This window comes from Elaeis guineensis, chromosome 6 (genome assembly GCF_000442705.2).
Source record: "Elaeis guineensis isolate ETL-2024a chromosome 6, EG11, whole genome shotgun sequence".
Lineage (NCBI taxonomy): Eukaryota > Viridiplantae > Streptophyta > Magnoliopsida > Arecales > Arecaceae > Elaeis > Elaeis guineensis.
Genome location: NC_025998.2, coordinates 20,333,954 through 20,353,985, shown reverse-complemented (window position 1 = coordinate 20,353,985; position 20,032 = coordinate 20,333,954). Strand labels below are relative to the sequence as shown.

The window sequence follows — 20,032 nt, the reverse complement described above, 5'->3', positions numbered from 1 at the left end:
GATCACCTATATGAATTCTTTTCTTTCGTTCTATTCTGCTGAGGATCATACTTTTTGAAAGATGTAGCATTATCAAATTCTTTCTTGTCACTTCATCCTATGAGAAAAATGGGTTAACTATAAGATCAAATTAGTTAGAAGTTTTTTTTTTTTTTTTTTGATAAAAGGTTGGGAGTCATTCAATAGCAACACAATTACATTTATCCAAAAAAAATTGAGTAATTCACATGTAATACATGAGCTGCATATTTGGATGCTATTTAGATTAGTTTAAACTAAAGCCCACTTAATTAATCATCCAACCTTAACTTGACTCTTCCAATCAAATTATTCAACTTATCAAATCTATCTCTAATTCAAAATCTTAAACTGGAAGTACACCTTTGATAATATCAAATTGATTTTTTATTTTAAATAATTTTCTAATTTTTAATTATATTATATTATTTGAATTATTTATTTTAATTAATATTTTAATATTTATTATTGTTTCCACTTCAGCTGCTCGATCCAATTTCTGGGAAGACGGCTTCTTAATCTTGGTGTGCTGCTCTTTCCGAGAAGAGCCGGGGTGAGGGTTCGGTAGTCAGCAGCGGTAGGTGGAGAAGGCCCGGTCAGGCTGGGATCGCGGGAAGGGAGCAGCGCGGTCTCTTACGCGGATCGGTCTCACACCACCCGCCAGAGGGAAAGGAAAGATGAACGAGATATTGACCGCGGCGGATGTAGCTTCGTCGTCGATGAAGTCCATGGCGCCGCCCTCTCCTCCCTCGTCCCCGGCCGCCAATCCCTCCCTCGTCTCCGCCCTCCTCGCCTTCTCCTTAGCCCAATTTCTCAAGCTCTTCACCACCTGGTACGTCGCTCGTTCTCATTTGCCCCCCTTCCCCCACTCTCTCTTTCTTTCATCTCCTTAATTCATATGATCTGGTGCATTCTCATTCTCCATCTGGATAAAAATTAAATTCAGTTCTGTTGTCATGATGCACATTATTTATAGACAACAAGACGAGCCATCCAATTGATTCGAATCTTGCCGATGTGATGATTCGAACTTACCCATTTTTATCTGTGGGTGATTCATTCAGCTAGGTTTGGTTACAACAACATGGCTTCTCAGTGACAGTAAGCGGTGTTACAATGGGTTTATTTATAGTTTGCTTGGGGTGAAGAAACCCTTGGAGACTTGTTTTCATGGCCGCTTAGTATTTATACTTTACCTCTGACGTGTGAGCGTTGAGACATTTCCTTTATTTGATTTCTTGGGTAGTTGTTAAGATTCGTTTCACTGTCCTATCTACTTGTGTCTGTTGATCCTAAAAGCAGTATTAGCTAAGTTGATGATCTCCATGGAGGGAGCATCCCTGGAGCAAGTATCCTTTTATCACCATCAAAAAAATAGTTGACCGTACCTGTGCATTTGGTTTAGTAGTCAAGATCTGCTGGAAGTATTCTTTACGTGACTATATATGAGACATGCATCACTACAAGAAATTTGATTTTTTGCGACGAAATTTTTTCGTCGCTAAAAATCATATTTTCGTCGCTGCTAAAAGTATTTGCGATGAAATATATCGTCGCTAAAAATTTGTAGAGAAAGCCTCGTAGCAAAAGACCTTAGCGACGAAACTATTTTATTTCGTCGCAAAAAATAGTAAACCTAGACGACGAAGTTATGTGCTGTATTAGCGACGAAAATATTTTGTCGCAAGAGCTTAAATTTTCGTCGCTAAAATTGCAACGAAAAATAATTTCGTCGCTAAATATTGTGATTAAAAAAAAATATTCTCTTATTTTTTGCGACGAAAACGAAATTCGTCGTAAAACTTAGCGACGGATTTCGTCGCAAACAAAATTTGTCGCAAAAATTTCGTCGCAATAATTGCGACGAAAAAAATGTTCGTTGCTATAATTGCGACGAAAAAAAAATTTCGTCGCTATAATGGCGACGAAATAAAAATTTCGTCGCTAGAAGGGCGACGAAATAAAAAAATTCGTCGCCATAATTGCGACGAAATAAAAAAATTCGTCGCCATAATTGTGACGAAATAAAAATTTCGTCGCAAAAAGATAAAATTTTTAGCGACGAAATTATTTTTTCGTCGCAAAAATAGCAACGAAATAATTTCGTCGCAATAATTGCGACGAAAAAAATGTTCGTTGCTATAATTGCGACGAAAAAAAATTTCGTCGCTATAATGGCGATGAAATAAAAATTTCGTCGCTAGAAGGGCGACGAAATAAAAAAATTCGTTGTCATAATTGCGACGAAATAAAAATTTCGTCGCAAAAAGTTAAAATTTTTAGCGACGAAACTATTTTTTCATCGCAAAAATAGCAACGAAATAAAAAATTTCGTCGCAATGTATAATAAAAATTTTACTTTTTTGGGTTCACAAATTTTTTTGCGACGAAATTAATATTTCGTCGCTAAAATAAATTTTGGATAAAAAATAAAATTTTTATTTTTTTTCAAAAAAAATCTGCTCAAATACAAATTCTCTGATCAAACATATTTTAAATAAACAGTATATTAACACAATAAAAATATTCTAAGTCAAAAGACCAATTTCAAGTATCAAAAAGTTTCATAACCATCTTTGTCATATACAAAAATATAAGTCTATACACCATTTTAAATTTAAAATAACTACAAACTAGGTATGATCTGACTCGTTGGCCTCGTTCCCTTCTCCAGGCATCGATCCCTGACCCGATACGTGTCGCGATGGTGGTGCAGAGGCGGCATCATGTGACTGTAGAGGTGCTAACTCAGAAGCATCAATATCGAGCCGTCCCGCCATCGCAGCTACGATCCTCTCGAGCATCTGACTATGATTCATCCAGTAACTAATCTGATCTTGCATCATGCTCATAGATGTCCTAACTGCCTCGGGCACTGATGCATCATCAGACCGGCCGGATGACGAACTGCATGATTTTTTGGACCGCATGCTATGACCAGATCCTAGCTGCCGCCCGAGGACGGTATCCAAAATCATATCATCTGTCATCAAACAAACCTGCTGCGATCCAGTATCACCGTCAGATCCCACCTCCCTCGTCGCCTGCTCTCTCAATTCTAACATTTTTTCCTTCACAATAAACTAAATAAAATCATAAATTTTTTTCAAACTCTTTAAAAGTATTCAAAATGTAGAGTAATGATACTTACATGATGCTGCCTCGCCTCCTCGGTCACGAACTCGCCACTCTTGTTTTGATAGAATTAGCATAGGCGTCGACTCCGGATAGTCCCTGTTCAAACAAAAAAAAAGAAAAAAAAAGATATCAAAATAATATAAATATTTAATAAGAAGTTACAAAGTATGATTGCAAATGTAGTTACGTACCATCCTCTTCATTCCCTGTGCAAAAGAGGCACTTCCTTGCGTGTGAATAGAATCAATCTTACTCCTATTCATCTTATTCGCCTCCGATTGTCGCTACAAAATACATACAATTATAACCAATAAAGGACATAACAAAATTAAAAAAACTTGAAACACTAGACATACCTGAAATGCCTCACTTCCAAAATGCTCACATAACCACCGCCAATCGTCACTAGACCCAGCCCAATTTCTGTATGGCTGGGTCACAGGATCAATCCCCTTCGCCTGCAGCTCATTGCAGTATTTATGAAGCCTACATCGCCGATCTCTGTATCTATTTGCAGCCATTTTGAGAATACATGCCGTCACTTCTTCGTCAGTGCAATCCTCGAAGTCAATATTATCCTACACAGTCATCATACCAAAAAGCAAATACATGAAATTATTCATATAATAAAAAATTTATTTATATAACCAAAAATAATATGGATCATGTAATGATATGCAAGACATCCAAATTTAATTCTTACCTTGATGTGAGAGACTAGAGCATCACGGTATCGAGGAGCTACATGCTTGAAACTTTCAGCAGTCCACGGAAAATGATTCCACATATACAAACTGATCTCATTTGCGACGATACTAGCCTCTGTGCCAACCGGATGATCTCGAAATATCTGTACCTTCAGTTTTTCATTGTGTGTATGCACATATTTTTTCAAAACAAGACCCCTACTAGGACCATGCACTGCACGTCGATGCTGTGTTCCTACATGTAAAAATTGATGAAATGAACATATATCATGTATCACTAAATGCATATAACAAAAAAATATATATGGTTTATAAATTGATAGAGATGTACCTGTAAGGGGATGATGCTGCGGTACCATGACCTCCGGCTGGGCAAGCTCTGGCTGAGCACTAGTCTGCTCTGTGGACTCGGGCAACTGAGTCTCATCTAAATCCTCTGACTCATCATGCAAAATGCTAAAGTGAGGATGTGTATCATCAAGCGGAGCCTGCTGTCTATCCCGTGAATGTCTACGTCCAGGACCAGTCATGATGCTGCAATGATTAAAATAATTTAAATCAGTACGTAATCAAAAAAACTCAAGTATTACATGATATAACAAAAAAAAATAAATTGAATTACTTATTCATATTAATTATTATTCTCAGATTCTGAACTCGTGTCCATATAGTCATCTTCGACGGGAGTCATAGAAGACTTCGACCCTGAAGTGCTATCATCATCGTCGTTAATGAAGTCATTATTGGATCGTGCTCGTGCCCGTGCCCTTATCGACGATCCAACAATAGAAACATCCTCAGGTTCATAGTTGTCTCTTTGTAATTGTCCTATGTTAATCGTATCATCTGGCACTAATATGTTATCTGGTGCTTGCATTTGATATGCTTCGTTTTCAATAATTGCACGGACTTCATTCTCAAGATGTTCATCGTTCGGGCATGTGAAAAGTGCAGGATCAAACAAATGCCTATGCTGAGCCCTTATTGCAACTCGCCAAGGCTCTTTCATTTTGTTATCATCAATATACCACACTAGTCTTGCTTGCTTTGCAAAAATATAAGGATCACTTTCATACCATACATGACCAGTGTGGACACTGACGAGTTGAGGATCTATAACAATTGGCCTGTGTCGTCCTAAGTCATACCATCGACACTTGAATAACACAATCCGTCGAAGACCACTATATCTCAACTCTATAACCTCATGCAGAACACCAAAAAAATCTATTATTTCACCCTTGTGCTCGCCTTCCACGCTTATTCCATAATTCTGTGGTTCGATCGCGATCGCGATTTTCCGTTAAGAATCGCACACCATTGACTATGCATGCTGAATATACTGATACACGTCTGTCAGGTTTTCGTGCAAGTGCAGCTAAGTCATTACTGATACAGTTAGGATTGTCTATACGTAGCTGAGCTATCTACAATTAAAAGAACAATAAGCAGGTTAAATTTGACAAAATAAATACTATATAAACAAACTTTTAATCATGGATGAACATGAACATAACTTACCCGTTCGTCAAACCATGATGCGAATTGATTCCTATGTCGTGCCGCTGCTAATGTAGGATTACTTCTTCTGAGCTCACTTTTGTGTTCTCTGAAGTGATACAGTAATACCATGTATATTTTAATTTAGAGTCCACGTACATTCATTGATATATCAACAAATAAAAATTAAATGTATATACTTACATCATGTACGCTTCTACCTCCTCGCAATTGTTTAGCACATACCAATGCATGTCATCCGTTTCTTGTGGTGTTAACATTCGAAAATCTTTTTTACCATATGGTCGGGCAACATTGGAGAACACGGACAATCCATCGGTCAGAATCTCGTCAACATCGATATTCTGTTGTGGCCTTGTAAATTTGGTCTCCACTCGCCGAAGATACATAGAGCAGAATGTCAGACATTCATTCATAACATGTGCCTCTGCTATTGAACCTTCAGGCCGTGTTTTGTTAGTGACGGCACTCTTGTATTCATGCATCTTCCTATTCAATAAATTATCAATTGATATCACATATAATAAGAATACAATAATGAATAATAAATATTACAATATCATGCAATTATCTTTCAGTTGGGTACATCCATCTTGTATGTACTGGCCCACCCAATCTAGCCTCATGTGGAAGATGAACAGAAAGATGCACCATGATATCAAAGAAGACGGGAGGGAATATCATCTCGAGCTTACAGAGAGTAATGATAATCTTCTTCTCCAATATGTCGATTTGACTTCGTCTCAATGTCTTCGCACATAAGTCCCGAAAATAAGTTCCCAGATCAAGTAACGCATCACACACATTATCCGGCAACAATCCGCGCAAACCAACTGGGAGCACATGCTGTAGAAGTACATGACAATCATGACTTTTCATTCCGACGATCTTCTCATTTTTTGACTTGATGCACCATTTCAAGTTTGAGGCGTATCCATCAGGAAACCTCACTGATCTCAAATATGAAAGAAATTGATTTCTCTCTCTTCGATTCAGTGTATAACATGCCAATGGCTTCACCAGCCTATCCCCTCGTCGAATCAAATGTAATTTCTTTCTAATCCGCATATCCTCTAAGTCAAGATAAGCCTTCACGGTATCCTTCGTTCTTCCTTCGATATTGAGAATGGTATAAAATACATTATCAAATATATTCTTTTCAATATGCATGACGTCAAGATTATGTCGAAGAAGAAGCGTTTTCCAATATGGAAGATCAAACAACTTGCTCTTTTTTCTTCAATTTTCGATACTTGTTCGCACCCCTACTTGACTGGCCAGACCCTTACCAAATATGACATCCTGTGGGTTAGGTAACTGATTTAAAATATTGTCCGTAGACCAGAATCTTGGCTGCGCACGTCGTTCATGCTTGCCATTGAACTTAAGACTTCTCCTCCATCTATGATCATCTGGCAAGAAACGTCGATGGCCGGTAAAACAAATCTTTCCACGAATACGGTCCAATGTAATATCATCGTTACAAGTTGGGCATGCTTTATACCCTTTTGTATACCATCCAGAAATATCGCCATATGCAGGAAAATCGTTAACTGTCCAAAGCAGTGCTGCATGCATACGAAAGATGCCTCTTGCAACATGATCATATGTTTCGCATCCTTCTTCCCATAAATATTGTAACTCTTCGATCAACGGCTCTAAAAATATGTCTATGTCTCTTCCAGGGGCACGGGGACCCGGGATCAACAAGGCCAATAGATTAAAAGGTGATTTCATGCACTTCCATGGTGGTAAATTATAAGGAAATACCATAACAGGCCACATACTATAAGCAGTACTAAGATTACCATATAGATTAAATCCGTCTGTTGCCAACCCTAGCCTGACATTTCGTGAATCAGCTGCAAACCATGGATGTTCACGATCAAAATGTTTCCACGCATCTCCATCTGATGGATGTCTCATGACATCATCGTCCATATTGTTTACCTCCTTATGCCATCGCATGTCACAAGCAGTATGCCTCGACATGAACAATCGACGCAATCGTGGTGTAATCGAAAAGTACCGCAAAATCTTGCATGGTATTTTCTTTTTCTTCTTATCCTTACCACGACTTTCTTTCCATCTGCTTGAATGATAAATTGGACATGCTTGTAGATCTTGTTTATCCTTCTGAAACAGAATACAATCATTCGGACATGCATGTATCTTTTCACAGCGTAGGCCCAAGTCATCGACTCTCAAACCGAGTCCTTTCAATAATTTTTTGGCTTCATAATGACTTGACGGAAGTAACTCTCCCTCTGGCAGTAAGTCCTTCAAAATTTTAAGCAACCAATTAAACGAGTTGTTTGACCACTTACCAAGTGTCTTCATGTGTAATAACTTTATTACGGCGGACAACAGAGAGTACTTCTTACAACCAGGATAAACATCACTTTGTGTATCTCTTAATAGACGCTCGAATCTATCATTTATAGATATATTACTGTCCTCTTCAGCTTCTTGTCTCGGAATGGAATGCTGATGTTCTGCTCTCGCTTCTACATTTACTTCAAATAATTTTGGATGAAGATCCTCTAAAATTTCTCTATCTTCTTCACCAAGTGTTTGTCTTTCACGACTGCATGATCCACCGACTGACGACGGATTTATGGGACTCCTGGACAACATGCTCGAGCTAGTCGGCAAATCTTCACCATGACAAGTCCATCTCTTGTAAGTCACATCTATACCGTGTTCGTATAAATGATTCTGAATGTCCGATAAGGTACACCAAATAAATTCCTACATCGACGACATGGACAACGAGCTTTTCCATCTTCTCTAGTATGATTGGACGCCACATTCATAAAAGTCGTCACACCCGTAATATACTCGGGACAGAACTTATCACGCAATGACATCCAACCACGATCCATACCTACATATTTATGATGCAAACTATACAATCAATTTTATGTAATAATAATTGACTAACGCCTTATATCTCCTACTTATAGGGTGATGGTCCTATTCCATTCAGGAACGTAAGAATTTAATATTGCAATACATATCTTGTATACCAAAAAAATTTCGACAGCATTTCGACGCAGTTCTTCAGATACACAAGCATTAAAATTGTGCTATGTATCCAGAGAACATGATCGAAAATACCGACAAAACTCTGCGATATAGAAGCACATGTGTTGCAATATTAAATTCATTCACGTGCCCAAACTGTCCACGAGGACAATTCGAGAATAGTGTGTAAAGCACCAATATTCTTTTCATAAAAAAAAATATTGGTTTATGCACGCTATCCTCGAACGGAAATTCTAAGGCTTATAAATTTGTTATGCTATAATTAATATATTATTATTAAAAAATTTTTATTTTTAAAATATTTTTAAATCATGATTAAGATTAATTATATCAAACAAATAATTATATCTAACATTATATCTAATTACTAAAATAATAAATAATTACTTCTAATGGCTAAAATTTATTAAGAAAAAAAATTAAAAAATATATAAATTAAAAAAATGGTTCTCACCTTCAACTCTTCCGTGAACAGTGACGGTGATAGTGACGGCAACCGGCGATGGCGGCGGCGGCGCGGCGGCGGCGGCGGCGGCGGCAGCCCTACGAAACCAGACAAGCCAGGTAAGGGATCGGCCTTCAACTCTTTCTCAGGTAAGAGACTGAGAAAGGAAATGAGGGAGGGAGACAGGGGATGGATGGGTCGACCAGCGGCGACTGCCTTGCAGACACTGCGGCAGCGGGGGACGGGAGGCCGAAGCGGCAGGCGGCGGCGGGGGACGGGAGAGGGTAGGAGGCGCTCGAGGAGCTTGAGCTTGGGGAGGAGATTGGAGGGGACATTGGTGGCGAGGACAGTAGGGCGGCGGCGGACGAAGGCGTGGAGCTGGCGGGGGGAGAGGCCGGCGTGGTGGCGGAGGAAGGCGAGGACGGCGTCAGGCTTGTCGGGGGTGGTGATGTGGAGGAGGGATTTGGAGGCGACGAGGGCCTTATCCTTGGAGTAGCCCAGACGATCCATCAGGTACTCCGCCATGAAGGGTAGAGGAGAAGAGGAGGTAGTCGTTTCGGCGGCGGCCGGCGAGGAAGAATAGGAGGAAAGTATGGAAGGAGGAGGAAAGGGAGGGAGGAGAGGTGGCCGCCACCTTCGTTTTATGGATTGGAGGGTTAGGGTTTCGAGGGATTGGAGGGAACCGGAGGGAAGGAGGCAGAGAAGAGGGAGGATTCGGTGCGCGGAGGAGAGGGTGGCGAGGCGGGAGGGAGATGGCCGGCGCGCTGGGAGGTGGGCTCGATCAGCGACGGGGGGCGGGCTCGAGCGGCGACGGTGGCGGGGAGGGAGGGCTCGACGGCGGTGGGGAGGGAGAGAGAGAGAGGATGGTGGCGGGGAGGGAGAACTTACCGGGAAGGACGACCGGCGACTGGGGAGGGAGGACTGTCGCCGGAGATCGGGGAGGGAGAAAATTTGGACGACCGCGGCGGAGATCGGGGAGGGAGAAATCAACAGGTTTATTTTCAATTAGGGCAAAATATCAAAGGGTTTTTTTTTTAAATTAAAAAATATTTAGCGACGAAATACATTCGTTGCTAAAAATAAATATTTTGTCGCAAAAAAATATATTTTTTGCAACAAAAATTTTTTCGTCGCAAATGATTAATTTTTTGCAACGAAAATTTAATTTCGTCGCAAATATAAAAAATGATCGTAAAATCAAGTTTTTCGCAACGAAACAAATATTTCGTCGCATAAAATCAAATTTTTTGCAACGTAATTATTTTCGTCGCAAAAAAAAAAATTTAGCAACGAAAAATTTTTCCGTCGCCAAAAAAATATTTTTTTGCGATGAAAAAATTTCGCGAAATAGAAAAAAAATTTCGTCGTAAAATATTCAAATTTTTTCAACAAAATAAAATTTAGCGACGCAATAGTTTCGTCGCTAAATATAAATAAAATTGGTCGCAAAAGCCTTTCTTTTTTGCAACGAAATATCAATTTCGTCGTAAAAAATATAATTTTTTTGCGACAAATTTTTTTTTATCGCAAAAAAATATTTTTTTACTACGAAAAAAATTATTTCATCGCAAAAAAAATTATTTTTTGCAACGAAAAAAAGGTTCGTCGCTAAAAATCAACTTCTAGCAACAAAAATAAAAATTCGTTGCAAAAGATATAACTTTTTGCAACGCAATTTTTTTCGTCGCAAATACCTAATTTTTGGGGACGAAATTTAAATTTTGTTGCAAAAGCTTAATTATTTACGACGAAATAAATTTCGTCGCTAAAATTTCGTCGCAAAAAGTCAAATTTCTTGTAGTGATCTCTCTTTATTGAAACTCTATCTAAAGAGTTACATTTTATGTCATGAGTATCTATTCACTTTAGAGGTTCCCTCCTGGTTACTGCCATGACATTATAGAACTCTTTTAATGCTGGATATTTCATAAGAGAATAAGAGATCATTTCAATGGTCCAAAAGTGTAGAAGTTATTATCATGGGCGAGTGCTTTCCATTGTAGATGATTATTATAACAAATTATGCCAGAGGAATGCTTATACGTTGTTTGAAGGTTCAAGTTGGAAAATTCATTGGCTTTTTTCTATATAAGCTACATGAGTTTTGTGTATTTGGACTATTGGGTTTGGGCCCTTCATATGTTGTTCATGTTTTTAATTTTTAGATTTTAAATTTGAATTGACCTTTCAAATGCCTTGCAATGAGGTTTAGTTCATTTTAACAATGCTTATTTCCGATTATTAAGATTTTGAATCCTAATTTTCTTTTATGACTTTCAGATCTTCAAGTATTATTATTAACCTTGATTGGGATATTGTTATTCCCTACAACCCAACTTATGCTACCAGCCATTAGGGTGGTTACATGAACTCTTAGTCATCTCCAAGGTGTTTTGGCCAGGACAATAGGGCACATGAATCATAACAGTTTAACATTTTCAATGCATTTTTTTTTCCTCTTCTCATGACTACTCTCTAGGCATGTCAAGGTCTCCAAGCAAGTTTTGAATGCTTATGGTAAGTGTTGCACCACTTCACGGATGAGGGTTATCGTATCTTTGGAGAACTTGGCTAGTGATGCTCATAGAAGGTTGTGGTTCTTTAAGGCAGTGCTTTAGCCATGTCTCATTCCTAATAGTCGCTTAGATGCACTCTATCTCAAATGTGTGGCAAGCTTTTCCAGAGCTCCATGTTCCAATATTATATCTGCACAAACAATGTACATGCATGTATGTCATATGCAACAACTGAGGTATCATATTCAATGACTTGAGTCAATACTTCTAGGTGTACAATTCCCAAAATATTCTATTCATCCTGATCTGTTACACATTTTAGGAGAGAGAATGTGCTGACTTGTTTGATGGTATAATTCATTATAATCTGTGTCCTCTAAGTATTTCGTAGCTGATTAGATGATAGATTTAATTTCTTGTGTTTCCATTTTGCCTCATCATCATTAGCCATCTTCTTATCTATCATTTTCATGAAGCACTTTTTTAAAATATTCGGTCATACTTTGCCATAATTTATCTTTTATATTTTTTTTCTTACATTTTTGTTCTTCAGGTAACAGTTAAATTTGGAAAGTCTCTTTTATGATTCTTTTAGATGATTTTATCTAGAAATATATGTTGTTTTGTAAATTTTTGTTGCTTGGATTTCTTTGAGCTGAAATTCTAAATGTTTATTTATAAGTCTTTGGTAATTTCATCCTAGACATACAGGTTTAAGGAGAAGAGATGGGATTCTAAGAGGTTGCTTGAGTCAGGTGGAATGCCTTCATCACATTCAGCAACTGTGGCAGCTCTTGCTGTAGCTATAGGTCTCGAAGAAGGAACTGGCACTTCTTCATTTGCTCTTGCTGTGATTTTCGCATCTATTGTACGTACTTTATAACCATGGTCATTTCTTTTTCTACTGGGCATGGTTGATAGTATTTTCTTTTTCCATCCTGTTGATTAAGTAAATAAATAATAATGTCCACCAATCAATACATTTATGCAGTCATACTAAACTAGCTTTCCATTAATTTTCAAGCTTCGATCAAATGTTTGCATTCTTTTGTAGTATAGTTAACCATTATGTGTTCAAAATACCTAGAATTATGCAAAATGGGGACTTATTTACATATATTTTTGTGCAAGAAAGAGCTAGGATGCTTGATTAGTAATTTATTTTCATTTTGATGTCTCAAAAATCTGCTTACAACATTTGCCTTGCAAGGCTTAAATGTGTAGGCCGGGGAAAATGTTTAAGAAATTTGGTGGATGTAAAGAGAAAATAATAAATAAAATAAATAAGATTGGCGGTTAGTTAACTATTTTTAGTTTACATAAGGCTTTGTAAATGTGTAATGACACAAATACACTTTGTCAATGGGATAAGTGAGCATGTTTGGTACCAATTTATCACCACTTTAAGGCCATATGATTTTCCTTCAAATATTGCCTTGAAAGTCTTTCACTTTGTAAGGACCAGGATGTGCGTGTGAGAAGGCTTAGCGGATGAAATAAGTGAAAAAGGTATAGAAAGATACCCATAGGAAACAAACTTATGATGCCATCTGTAACAGTGGCACTAGAAATTTCTAACTTTTTTGCCTTATGCTTTTTGGTGAATTTTAGCTTAGTTTTGGATCTGATTGTGAAAGTTAGGTTACTGGAAATCTTTTATTGAGCCATTTTTGGCTTTGAAACACTTCAGTGGTGTTAATCTAATTACAGTTGCGAAAAGCCAAAAGCATGAGATTTGAGAATGTTATTAATGAAGGGGCTTAATGACCTCCACCTCATATTGATTGTACCTCAATAATTCTCTTCATCACTTCTCATTCAATGACAATTCCGTTTCTAGATGTGGATCATATAAATAATGTGATTGTAGCCATAGACCCCATCTACCTTTTCAGAAGGTTGTTGATGCACAGATGGCTATTGCCATTGAGATGGGTGTCTGCATGCCGCATTTAACCCGTCCTCTCCTGTAAACCATGGGGGGCGGCAATTAATGTAGGTATTTTTGGGATATTCTTTTTTTTTTATTATTTGATAATGTTTTCTTTAAATGGGTTCAATGTTATTATATGAGATTTTTGATGGTTCGGTGTAAGAGAATAGCCATATTTTTGAACCTCTATATTCTCTTCTCTGGTTTTTTTTTAAAAATCTCATCCATCTCCATCTATTTTTTCCCTTTGTTACTCTCTCTCTCTCTCTCTCTTTCTCTGTGTGTGTGTGTGTGACGAACAAATATTGTTGCATTAACCCCCAATTAATATCAGACTAATTATGAAATTAAATCAGTACTTTAAAACCCTTCATTCAGCCTTTGTTATGTTAGGGGCCTTCATCACCCCTAAACCTGTCTTGACTTCTTCTAGTCCTGAATTATCCTTGATTTGGTTGTTATTCTGCTGCCAATCGGAACTTCAATTTTATTGCAACAAAGGTTCAAGGTGTTTTTGGGAGACCTTGACCTTCTTGAATCTAGTACATTGCCTGGTAGTTCTGATTGCTGACTTACGTATTTGGCACCTCTGCTTATATGTCTAATCCCATACCCTAATGTATCACATTTATATACATATTTATATGTGAAACAATGGAAAAAATATTGTATAATGCATGTAGTTTGTAATTATACATGATGGAGCTCCATTTAACTTATTGATAATCATATGCTATGTTCCTTTCTGCAGATGATTTGATACAAGTTATTAACTAACCACTTAACCTCAAAAGCATGAGCTGTTAAGCAATATGGGTCAAACACCTTCTCCCCTTCCCCTCTCCCCTCACTTGCATGTTTTGCGTGTGTGGCTAGGAACACATATGCAGAAGGATTAAGGAGTCAAGATAACTACTAAGCCAAGATGACAGCTGGGTTAATTAAATAAATAACCAACTTGGAGGGGATTTGAGTCTCTGATTCTAGCAATCTTAGCTGTGATACCATCTTGATTTCAAAAGCTGAAGCTGTTAAGGAGTGGGTCGACAACGTATATCGGGCTTAAGGCTATGTTCAGTCCTTGACCCTGATCTAGATAGCCTGCCCAAATTTGAACATCACTATGATAGAAACCTTTTAATATCATTGATTTCATAGTGATTCATCAAAATGCAATTGAACTTATTAGACGTGATATGCAGGTTGGATGAATCCTTGAAATATATTCTTGCCAACAGTCATTTTGTCCCAACATTAAGAACTTTGAAGCATTTTTTCAAAGCTAGGGGTAGAGAAGCTTGGAAATTTAATATTAAGCTCCTTAACAGTACAGAGAAGACAACAAAAATTATAGGGCTCCCCATATAGTGGCTTCAGCAATTGTTGTTTCTAATGCAGCAAAGTTCATAATTTTAGAAATTTATATTTTTTTCACCACCAGGCAATAATTTTATTTTCATGTAAGGTTTTTTTCTCAGTTTACTTGCCATTTCTTTTTGTCTGTGACTACAATTCTCCATAAAAAACATGCCATCCATCATTTTCCTTCATCATTGTATAAAGTTCAAAAGGATATCCATCCTTGTGATTTTGCAATTTCTATTTTGTATGATACATTTTTCACCTGTTAGTTCCTGTAATTTCTGCAACAGTAAAAACTGCCAAAGATGTTTTTACAGCTAAGCTTATTTTCTTTGATTAGTTCCCGATCTCAATCATCTATGTTTTCCTGCAGGTGATGTATGATGCATCTGGGATCAGATTGCATGCTGGCCAGCAAGCTGAGGTAAACTCTGCTGACAGATATTTACTTATAGTACAAACTAGCTCTAACACATGCAGTGAACAACTATCCAGTTGTTATACATATATGGAGGGTATATTGTAGTTTTCTCGGCATGCAGAAATATGTAAGGAACATAGCATCTCCATGTTTCCATCTGATCCTTGCTAGGCCAATCTCAAATCATACTAGAGTATTATTGTGTGTGCGATGCACATGTTCTTTATTAAAAAATAAATTAATAAATACTACAGGCCCGGTGGGTACGGGGTGCCATTATATATTTTCTTTTAACTATAAAAATTATCCAAAGAAAAAAATGATAATAAATGCTATAGAAAGGAATTATACCTTCAACCTCATGCTTAAAAGCCACATGCTCCAAACAAGTTAGCTACCTGGTTTTTAGGAGACGAGAGAAACGTGAGGTGGGAAAAATGGGATAGATAAAGATGGATAGGGAAATCTGGATGGTCAGGCATGCCTCGTGCACAGGCACACTATAGGAGTTGGTATTATATAGAAAAATAGATATGTACATGGAAGGATGTGAGTGTTCATGCTACTCCTGATACAAAAGTTGTCATCAACAATAATTCTTGATGATTAACAATATCTGCACTGATGGTTTTTATGCATGACTACTAGAGTATTCACTACATGGCCTATGAGTTCTAAATAATTCACTACATGGCCTATGGTTTTTATGCATGACTACTAGTGTTATTGTTTTATACTAGTTTAAACTTATGATTGTTTTTGCTATTAGGTTATCCTTTCTCCATAACATTTTGTAGATCTATGTCTGATCATGTTCTGACATAATAGATGTCTTAGAAACCAAGTCTTTTAAAAATTTATTATAGTGATCTTTTGCTGCAGCTGTTGAATCAAATAGTATGCGAACTGCCATTGGAGCACCCTTTATCTAGTGTTAGGCCTTTACGTGAACTTCTTGGACACACCCCACTTCAGGTACATCACAGATGACTTTTATTTGTGCAATTTTATTTGATTCATTTAACTGTTTCTTTCTATTTGTTATTGTTGCCATCAATTTTCTCTGAATGCTTTATGCTGGGCTATATGCATACCCTTGTCAGAGAGAGCAATTACAGGAAGTAAATAAGAAATGCTGACAATATCATTTGAATTGTAATATAGGTAAATTTTGGTATATTTAATTTGTGTTTGGTAGTTGGAAGAATTTCTGTTATATGTGTTATTCTTGCCATTGGTACACTGTTTTTTGCATAGCTTCATGCGAATATGCTGGGTTGACGTTCATTGCTTGTGTTGTACGGGGAGTGTGTTAGAAAGATTGAAGGAGTAATTTCTATACAAGCTGAAAATTGCTCAAAAAAAGAAATATTTAATTTGTTCCATAAACATCTCCTTAGACTTCATGAGTATTAAAACCTCTTGCACTTTCATTCCTTTCAAATCTTTATCTTGAAAATGTTGTTTCTTTTTCTCTTAACAGGGGGTTACACCCAAACTACTGACATCTCATGAAAGAAACACCCATACAATTATCACCAATTTTGAAACTGCTGTTTAAGAAAATGGAAAACTTAAGCCTCCTATTATAAGAACAATGCTATATATTATATAATATCTCATGCAACTACTTATTTGCTTATAGTTGTGTCATTATCAAGAACTGCTGGTTCCTGTTCCACATTTAAGTTACCCCTACTAGACACTTTCATTTCGATGAAAATTTAGGGCAACTCTCAACCAGGCATGCTTTAGAGCATGTTTAAGTTTTATTACATATAAGATAACAAAGGTGAACTACAAAAAGGTGATGATCTTGAGGACATAAATTCAAAGATACAGCATCACATTGTGCAGCTGAAATGAAACATATCGGTTTCAAATTTCAACCAATACTGATACAAAAACTCCAATTTTGTATTTCTCCAAAACTGGTGGAAACCAATCAAAACTAACTTTATAATTAATTACTTTGCTTATCTTGGGATCTAGACTTCAGAACTATTAACTTATGACAGTTACCACTGAATATAAGACACCTTCTCAATGATAATGAACATATTTTTTTCATATGGAATATTAATTATAATCAAATTTTGAATTTTTATATTATTTAGTTAAATGACCATATGAATTAAAATATGATGGAAAATGCCTGACTTCGGATTCTGTATTAGGTTGTGTTTAAAATGATGATGAGAAAATATTTTGATACATTTGCCACTGAAAACTTATGTACAGTACTAATTTCGGGCCAAAAATACTGAAAGTCTGAAACCATTCAAATAAAAGAGAAAGATCTTATATATCAATATATATACTTAAACGTGGTGCAATAAGTCTTCTTAACTTTTTTTTTTTTTGATATTTTCTTATTTTTCATGGAAAGAAATTTGGAGCAAAATTGTTGAAACCACCAGATTGTTGAAACTAAAACACCACAAGTTTGACTGAAAACAAAATTGAGCTTCTAACCTTTGGTATAACTTGGAATTTTGGAGAATATTGAACTAACAAGATAGCTTCCATTGAAGCTATGGATGCATAAAATTTAGTGTACAGATCATGAACAGGATTCTGTGCCACAGCAATTATAACTGAAACATGATTGTTGAAAACAAGAAAGAATAGTGTGAGTGATAGGATTTACTATTTTAGGTTACATTTTACTTGAAAAGTTTAGCACAAGGTACTTGAGGAAGAAAATTAGAGAACTCAAAAAGATATACAAGATGGAATCACCACCACCGTAAAACCTTAAGAGTCAACATTTAGATTGAGCTATTCCCTCTTCAGTCATGGAATTATGATGGCAAGGAAGGGAGAACTAGGAACATGATATATATTGTGTGCCATTCATGCTTTGTTGCAGGATAGCATAACAAGGTACTGTATCATACTGCGGTGTTTGGTCTGGTGCCAGGGCAACTTGTAGAATGCACTAGCGCAGTCAAATGTGGACTGGTATGGTACAGTACTTTGACCATGGATGCATGAACTTTGATTTTGATTGCATAATGCTTTGTTATGCATTAATTCAATCTGATAGACAATGATATAGACTGGCATGGGCAATTTCAAGGTACAAACTCTTGTGTTGTGCAGCAACTCTTAAGAACTATATGCATTTTAGAAACAATATGCAGACTTCAATTCTTTCTGCTAATTCTAAGTTTTTCAGTGTGAAGGAAATGCATTAATGCTCATAATTCAACAAGAAATCCCATGTTGACTATAAATGTATCTTGAATAGTTATTCTAATTATAGCTGGTATTACCCATGCTACTATAGTTTTGAAAAGAAAAGAATTTTTGGGAGCAGGAGGAGCAATTTGAGGGAGAAGAAGAGGAGAAGAGAAGAAAAAAGGAGGGATATAAGATAGAGATATGGAGGAAAAGAATGTTGCAAGGACTGGTCATCAGTCCATGTGGCAAAAAGTTTGTCAACGTGAGGTCAGCCATCAGGGAAACAAGGAATAAAATGTTTTTAATTAGTGGTTGATTATGATGATAACAAGCATTGCTCAATTAAAGGCTCATTACATGAAACATACAAATATGGCCAACAGGAAAGAAATACGGCAGAATATTGATATATTACAACAAAAAATAATTATAAAAAAAGAAATCATCAACACCTGCCTCAAGTGCTCTCTCCTTGAATTCTTTCCTTGATGTTTTTTAGTTGACACCATAATCAATACAAAGAGGCTGCTTTAAACTGAACGTGTGTGCCTTTACAATGCTAATTGAATAGCACATAAATTTTCCAGCACGCTTATCTGGATACCTCAGAATTACAACCTTGCAAAACCCTTACTTTTATGTTTAAATTTATTTTTTTCTACATGATTCTTCCACAATGATGATCTTGGAAATTCTTATCATGAGACTATATAAACCAGGACAGGCTGTTCAATAAGTCATGCGGGGTGAAATTTAATGTGAACAAAGTTGTGCCTAATGGAAATGCCATGGTTTCTTGTTTGGAGATGTCTAAGCCGTGCAAGTTAGCAGCTATAGACCACAAGTACTTGTAAATAACCAATCAAACCTTTTGCCTCTTTCCTAATAACGAATCAGGCAAAGTCACCATGGGCAACTCCTCAACTTTATAATCCTTCTTTCCACTCGTTGTATACAGTTTGAAATTTATGGGTGAACCTCAACAAATTTATTTGTGGAATTTAGGTATGTTTTATCTATGTGATTGCAAACCTTCCCTAGTTAATTTTCTTCTAGGTAGATTTTCTCAAAACATCTTTTTACATTATCTGTTGGGGACTGAAGAAAATTCATAAATATTTTACTTGCTGATAGTGTGAACCGTGGATTTGAAACTAGTTTGCAGCAATCATATTTGGTTGCGATTGTAATTACTACACTGTGCTCTTAGCCTACTATAAACCTTCTGAATATCATGGACGTATTGGCACAATTTGAAGTATCTAATCTGTCCAACTTTTTGTGCAGGTTTGTGCAGGTGCTGTCCTTGGCTGCATTGTATCATACCTGATGAGATACTCAGGATGAGGAGAAATTTGGCCTTTGTCTGCCATAATTGGTTCTGATGGAAATGGGGGTCAATTACATGGCTGAAACCAATCCATGCACCAACAAGATATTCTTATTAATATTAGCTTGGGTAGGACATAAATACTTGTTGATCTGAACGTGTTCAGTAAAATTAGCTTTTGCACTTGTATTATAGATGGTAAAAATCTTGATTCTCCTTGAAAATTTAAGCACTGGTCCACAAATGAAGAAAGATGGTGCAATATTTGTGCCAACCCTTGGTTGGTGACCGATTTAAATGCCAATTTGCACCCGCCAGAAAAGCTATCTTGCCTCTTAACTATCCGTCCCTACCAAGCAACATTGGACCCAAATACTAGTGTGCACTATATTGGTTTGGTTGGGTCA

General features: G+C 36.9%; 1 protein-coding gene and 1 non-coding gene across 2 annotated transcripts; one reads left to right on the top strand and one right to left on the bottom strand.

Annotated features, from left to right (window-relative positions):
- The first annotated feature begins 509 nt into the window (after nt 1-509).
- LOC105047011 (uncharacterized) lies at nt 510-19,929 on the top strand. Its single transcript, XM_010925783.4, has 5 exons — nt 510-850; nt 12,105-12,261; nt 15,062-15,112; nt 15,992-16,084; nt 19,583-19,929. Exons 1-5 carry the CDS (start codon nt 696-698, stop codon nt 19,640-19,642), a joined length of 516 nt encoding a protein of 171 aa, XP_010924085.1. The 5' UTR covers nt 510-695; the 3' UTR covers nt 19,643-19,929.
- Nucleotides 1,855-2,040, bottom strand: LOC140858998 (small nucleolar RNA snR190). The gene has a single exon (XR_012142399.1). It is a non-coding gene; the product is annotated as a small nucleolar RNA snR190 (small nucleolar RNA).
- Nucleotides 19,930-20,032: the final 103 nt, after the last annotated feature.

Coding starts and splice junctions, on each gene's coding strand:
- LOC105047011 (XM_010925783.4), top strand. CDS start 696: ATGAACGAGATATTGACCGCGGCGGATGTAGCTTCGTCGTCGATGAAG. Junction 851..12,104: donor CTCAAGCTCTTCACCACCTG/GTACGTCGCTCG, acceptor CTAGACATACAG/GTTTAAGGAGAAGAGATGGG. Junction 12,262..15,061: donor CTGTGATTTTCGCATCTATT/GTACGTACTTTA, acceptor GTTTTCCTGCAG/GTGATGTATGATGCATCTGG.